Source organism: Carlito syrichta, unplaced genomic scaffold (assembly GCF_000164805.1).
Source record: "Carlito syrichta isolate Samal-C Ts95f unplaced genomic scaffold, Tarsius_syrichta-2.0.1 Scaffold287640, whole genome shotgun sequence".
Classification (NCBI taxonomy): domain Eukaryota; kingdom Metazoa; phylum Chordata; class Mammalia; order Primates; family Tarsiidae; genus Carlito; species Carlito syrichta.
The window spans coordinates 81,590-87,589 of NW_007231736.1; the positions used below are offsets into that span (position 1 = coordinate 81,590).

General features: G+C 36.5%; 1 protein-coding gene across 4 annotated transcripts in view; it reads left to right on the top strand.

Annotated features, from left to right (window-relative positions):
- The window catches only part of ATP6V1C1 (ATPase H+ transporting V1 subunit C1), a 42,828-nt gene extending 37,635 nt beyond the window's left edge, over positions 1-5,193 (top strand). For all 4 annotated transcript variants that reach the window (XM_008052884.1, XM_008052885.1, XM_021709903.1 and 1 more), the window contains 4 exons: positions 3-96; positions 1,423-1,520; positions 2,680-2,806; positions 4,281-5,193. In XM_008052884.1, the coding sequence (XP_008051075.1) occupies positions 3-96; positions 1,423-1,520; positions 2,680-2,806; positions 4,281-4,376 (415 nt within the window). In that variant the 3' untranslated portion in view covers positions 4,377-5,193. The remainder of the gene's footprint in view (positions 1-2; positions 97-1,422; positions 1,521-2,679; positions 2,807-4,280) is intronic.
- Positions 5,194-6,000: the final 807 nt, after the last annotated feature.

Sequence of the window (6,000 nt, forward strand, 5' to 3'; positions counted from 1 at the left end):
AGATTCATTGTTCGTGACTTCCAGTATAATGAAGAAGAAATGAAAGCAGACAAAGAAGAAATGAACAGGCTTTCCACTGACAAAAAGAAACAGTTTGTATGTGTTTCTGATATTTATTATTAACAATGTTCGGTAGAAGAAAAGTAGTTTCGCTTTTTCTTTGATTTAAAAGAAAGCAAAACTTCTCTGATTTTGCTTTTAAGACACTTTATTTTAGTGACTTTTTTCTGTTAAATAATCAGAATGAGTTTCCTGTAAGGCTTTGTATTGAATTTATGAAGTTATCTTAAAACACACCTAAAAATTCATATCAGAAATTAATTTTAAATACAGTATTTTTGTTAATGTCCTCATAGTGAAAGGTAATTTTAGTTGAGTAATAAAGTTCTCTTTTCAGTAAGAATTTTCATTTTCTTTGGCAGATTTTTTTTCAGTGCTTCAATCGTTTATTGAAGCACTTTGTATTTAAACTGTGGAGGAGTTGGTATGTTCTAGGCCTAAAGGGGAGCAGGGATGGAGTTGTGAAAGTGAGGTAGTCAACTTTTCTGCCATCCTCGAGGGTAGGATCATTGTGGAGACTGAAAGCTTGTATGGAATGGGGAATGTGATGTGTGAAATGAGTTCTCATAATGTGATGGGAAATAAATGCGAATTCCAATAAAAATTAGTTGCTTGGGAATACCCAAAACCCTTGGAAAGAACAGATATTTTGACCAGGAATTGTCACTGTTTATCCTTTTTGCTTAAATTAATTGGTCAGAACCACAAGCCCACTAATGTTATCCAAGTAAATGTTAGCTGAATTGATTCCGTATGTCTCTTAAGGATGGAGAGGAAGTATTATTTGAAATCTGTTTCTTTTAGAGGAATTTGATCCTCTTTGAACTAAATACTTTAAGTTCAGAAAGAACTTATACTACTTAATTTAGAACGTGAAGAGGCCTAGATCAACTCCCTTATTTTACAGATGAGAAAACTAAGAGCTATGACTGTTAAGTGACTTACCTGCATAACTGTTTATCTTTGTTCCTGAGGAGTTATATGTTGAATTTTATTTTAAATGTATTAAATGCTTCAGAGTGTTGTATAGTAAACTCATATTTTTAGATTTTGACTTTCAAGCCTAGAGAACCCCTATATTTTTTTTATAAGTTTAAACTTTCATTAAAATGTGTGCCTTTTTTCTATATTAGTGAATTGGTTCAATGCATGTTAGCTTCTGTTGAGGTTACCTAATTGTACTTTTTAGCCTAATTTAAGATCAGGTAGCCAAGATAATGAGAATAATACTTGAAGCATTTTCAAAGTGAATTTTGTGACTTAATTCTTCTATAGATTCTACAGACACTTCTTTAAAAATATTTGGTCTGTCTAATTGCTATTTCTAAGACCATATTTGTGGTAATTTTTTTTTCTTTATAGGGACCACTTGTGCGGTGGCTGAAAGTGAATTTCAGTGAGGCATTTATTGCATGGATTCACGTGAAAGCATTAAGGGTTTTTGTTGAGTCTGTTTTAAGGTAAAGAAAGTTAATTTAAAAACTCGAAACTGAATAATTCATAGATTCCTTTCATTGGACCTCTTTATTATAATAGTCCAGCAATATGAAATTGATTTGGAGAAACCAAAGGGCCAACCATGAGGCAGAGATTGTCAGTATCACACAGCTTAAAAAGTGCGTGTTAGCCTTGTTCTTAAACAACAGGTTTAGAAAAAAGAGGCCCATCTGCTGTACTCTCAGGTTCTTAAGTGAAAAGTAGATTATGGCTGGGTCTGGTGCCTCAGCCTGTAATCCCAGCACTTTGGGAGGCCGAGGCGAGTGGATTGCCTGAGCCGTGGGTTTGAGACCCACCTGGGCAACTTGGCGAGGACCTCATCTCAACAATAAATCAAAAGTTAGCCAGGCATGGTAGTGTGCGCCTGTAGTTCCGGCTACTTGGAAGTCTGAGGCGGAAGGATCGCCGGAGCCCAGCAGGGCTGCGGTGGCCGGGAGCATACCACTGCACTCCAGTCTGGGTGACAGAGTGAGACTCCAGCTCAAAAAAAAAAAGTAGATTATGAAATATTAACCACTGTTTGTTTAAAAGGAAGATCTTTCATATATTTTACATGTAGTTTGGTACACATGTACTAATGACTCATTGAAATCATTTCATACTAACCTAAAATATTTTAATACTTGGAGATACTTAAAATCTCAGCCATCTGTGGTCTTCTGGGTACATGGCCATACTAGAAATAGTTAAAACAAGACCAACTTATATGCAGCCATGCTCACTATTTTTTAATTTCTTCAAATTTTCAAAGTAGTTGTGGGTAATCTCATGTTGTTTATTAACCTAAAAGCATCTGCTAACCTTGCACATTGTCATTACTTCCTGAGGATATTCGTAGATTACCTTTAAAAATGAATAGTAATTAAAGTAATTGTTAGTAACTGGCTCATTTTAAAGAGAGATTTCTAGTGGACAGTGAGGACCAAAGAAGGTTTATGTTTCTATGTATATTAGTTTAAGTTTCCATGTATATTAGTTGAACTTGTAAAGGTAACCATTGAAATGAGATACCATCTCCCCATAAGCTATGTGAAAGAGTATGAAAGTATTTGCTTTTACAAAAAAGGAAATGTCTTCATGTACTTGCTTGTGTTGCCTACTGTATTTCTGCTTCTCTATAAGGTATGGTTTGCCAGTGAATTTCCAAGCAATGCTACTTCAGCCCAATAAGAAAACAATGAAGAAACTGAGAGAAGTATTACATGAATTGTATAAACATCTAGACAGCAGTGCAGCCGCTATTATTGATGTAAGTACTCATTAGATAGCCTGGTAGGGTAGGAACTGGAGTGAATTTCTGGGGAAAAAAAGATTGAAAAAAGACAGAAAAGGGATAGTAAAAATTATAATAATCCTTTTTTACTTTGAGATTCTCAATTTGTTAGATAAATGTGGCAAGTAATTTACCCTGTTTCCCACTAAGTATAGCTGCGTTTTGCTTCTTGGTATTTGTAAAAGCTAGTCATTATCTTGCTGTTTGTCAGATGTTTATAGCTGCAGAAATACCGAAACTGGTGACACTACTTGTTTACAAAAACTGTAAATTGCAGAGGAAGAAAATAAATAATTATTTTATCTCGTAGAAGTAACATAGAAAATCAATGAGCATATAAAAAGAACTGTCATTTTTCTAAATTGGTATAGCTGGGATGATGGCATATGCCTGTAGTTCCAGCTACTCAGAAGGCAAAGCAGGAAAATCATATGAGACCAGGAGTTCAAGACCAGCCTTGGTAACATAGTGAGACCCCCCATCTCAGTAAAATTAAAAAAAAGACAAATGTATTAAATGGTGTGTGTTTATATGTTCTTTTTTGTTTTTTTGAGCTGGAGTCTCACTCTTCTTACTCTGTCATCCAGGCTAGAGTTCACTCTCATGGCTAACTGCAGCCTCAACCTCCTGGGCTCAGGTGATCCTTCCACCTCCCAAGTAACTGGGACTACAGGTGTGTGCCACCACACCTGGCTAAATTTTTAATTAATTTTTTTTTGTAGAGACGAGGTTTTGCTATGTTGCCCAGACTGATCTTAAACTCCTGGGCTCAAGCATTTCACCTGCCTTGGCCTCCCATAGTGCTGGGATTACAGGTGTGAGTCACCACATCCAGCCCCAAGTATGATTTTAAAGATAACTTATTATATATGCATGTCATAAGAATTTACTGGCAAGAAATTATATATCAAATAGACCTCTTATTTGAGGCACAAATCCATGAAAATGTATCAAGTCATTTCCTGCTTTGAGCAGTGATCATCGTGATCATGCCACTGTACTACAGCCTGGGCGCCAGAGTGAGGCCCCTATTCAAAAAAGGTAAAATAAAATAAAATCATACTTGGTTTACTTTTATTAAATTTTTTATAAGCCTTGTATCACATAAACTTAATATTCCAATGCCAAGATTAAAAAGTAATGTTTTGCAGTATACCTAATAAAGGATGGTAGATCATGGTCCAAACAGATACAGGCTTTGGAGTCAGAGTGTTTGAACCTTGAACCTGGCTTTACTACTCCCTGCCTGTGTTTCCTGGGGCAAGTCAGCCTTTCAGTGGCTATCTCCTCATTTGCAAAATGGAGATAATGTCTGACTCTGATTTCATTAGCATAAGTGTCTACATTTAGTCCAGAGGTAGGTGTTCGATAGAAAGGTAAATGGTAATTATTTTTCTTCTTCTTTTTTTGAATTCTGTCCACAGTTGAATACTTGTCTGTTTTTCCATAGGCCCCTATGGATATCCCAGGTTTAAACCTGAGCCAACAGGAATACTACCCCTATGTGTATTACAAGATTGACTGCAACCTGCTGGAATTCAAGTAAAGCTGAGCTGCTCCCCAGACAGTCGTGTCCTTGTGTTGGTGTCTGCCACTGCGCGGGCAGCAGCCCGGTAGTCCTTTCGCCTCTGCACTAGCCCTGCCTGCTTCTTGCCCCTCTCCTAGGTGAATTCCCCCATAGTGGTCCATAGTTCAACTGTTTCTTTTTAAAGGAAAATATATATATTGTTTCTTTTTATTGATCAGGTCTGTATATGTGTACTAAAGAATCAGAGTTTATTTATAAACAGAATAGTTTATTTAAAGAGAAGGTCTTTCCTTATTGATATCGTGGTATGCATTAATTTCATTTGTTACTATTGTGCACAAAAGCCTTGTTTACAAGGGAATGGTGTAGACATTTATACCATTTTGTTCACTGTATTTAGTAGACATAACTGTTTAATAGTTACTGCATTGTGATGTAAAGAAATGTGACAATATTCAGGTATGGGCTTTCTGAATGTTTCAAATTACAATCTATGAGCACTGTCGACACCCACAGGAGAGAATAAAATAACCTGTGCAAAGGTGTATTGTGGTGTGTGTAACTTCAGAAGATCATGGTTCAATTCGAGGGTTTGATAAATTATGTCATAGCCAACTTGCTATGTGACTTTCAGGATTTTTTTATATGCTGAGGTGTGACCATTTGTGTCATTTGACTCTTGTATGATTTAATTGTGCCAAATTTGGGTCAGAGCACAAATTTGAAGATTATTTTTCAACATGTGATGGCTGCTTACATTTGAACACTAGACTTATAGTTCTCTCGGATAATGAAGAAGTAGGGCTAGTTGTGAATAAAGTTTAGCAAAACTGCAGCCGTAGTCGTTTGTTTTGTCTAAATCTTTATTTTCATGTTTTATTTTAAGATCTATAATTATAGAAGCCTTCCTTTTGACATTTATGTCACTTATGCCTAGTCTGAAAGTAGAGACATTGTTAACCTGTAAAATCTGAAACGAGTGACTCAGTTGAGCATCGTGAGAAACGACCTTGTGGCAGTGCTGCCCTTCTGTGCGTGCAGAGGGAGAGGGAGGTTGGCGTTTGATTTTAGGGGTATGTCCAAGCTACTGTATTCCCTTGGCAAAATTAGCCTTCAACATTCTTTTTATCTCAATATTTTATATTATTACTTCATAAATAATTATTAACGTGAAACAAATACAGACGTTCACAAAGTAGAACATGGGAAGCTCCCTGCCCCCATTTCTAACTCCCAAGGAAAGTTAATGTATTCTTCCAAGCTCTTTTCTATGTTTCTACAACATACGTATCACATACACACAGTTTATTTTTAATAAAAATGGGATCCCACTACACACATTGTCACTTGCTTTTTTTTTTGCTTAATGGTATATCAAGGTATCTGTACATGTCAGTGTAGACAGAGCTCCCTCAGTCTTTAACCAGCTGCCTTGTGTTCCACCATGTGTCTGTGCCATAACGTATGTGGCCAACCGCGTGTTTTTGGGTTTTGCTCTTAACAAATGCTGCAGTAAGCATCCTTGCACAGACCTCTTATGTACTTCTAGCATATCTGTAAGAGAGATCCTAGCAGTGAAATGTGAAGGGCTACAGGGTATGTATATTTAAAACGTTGACACTCACTGCCAAGTTATTTGTCA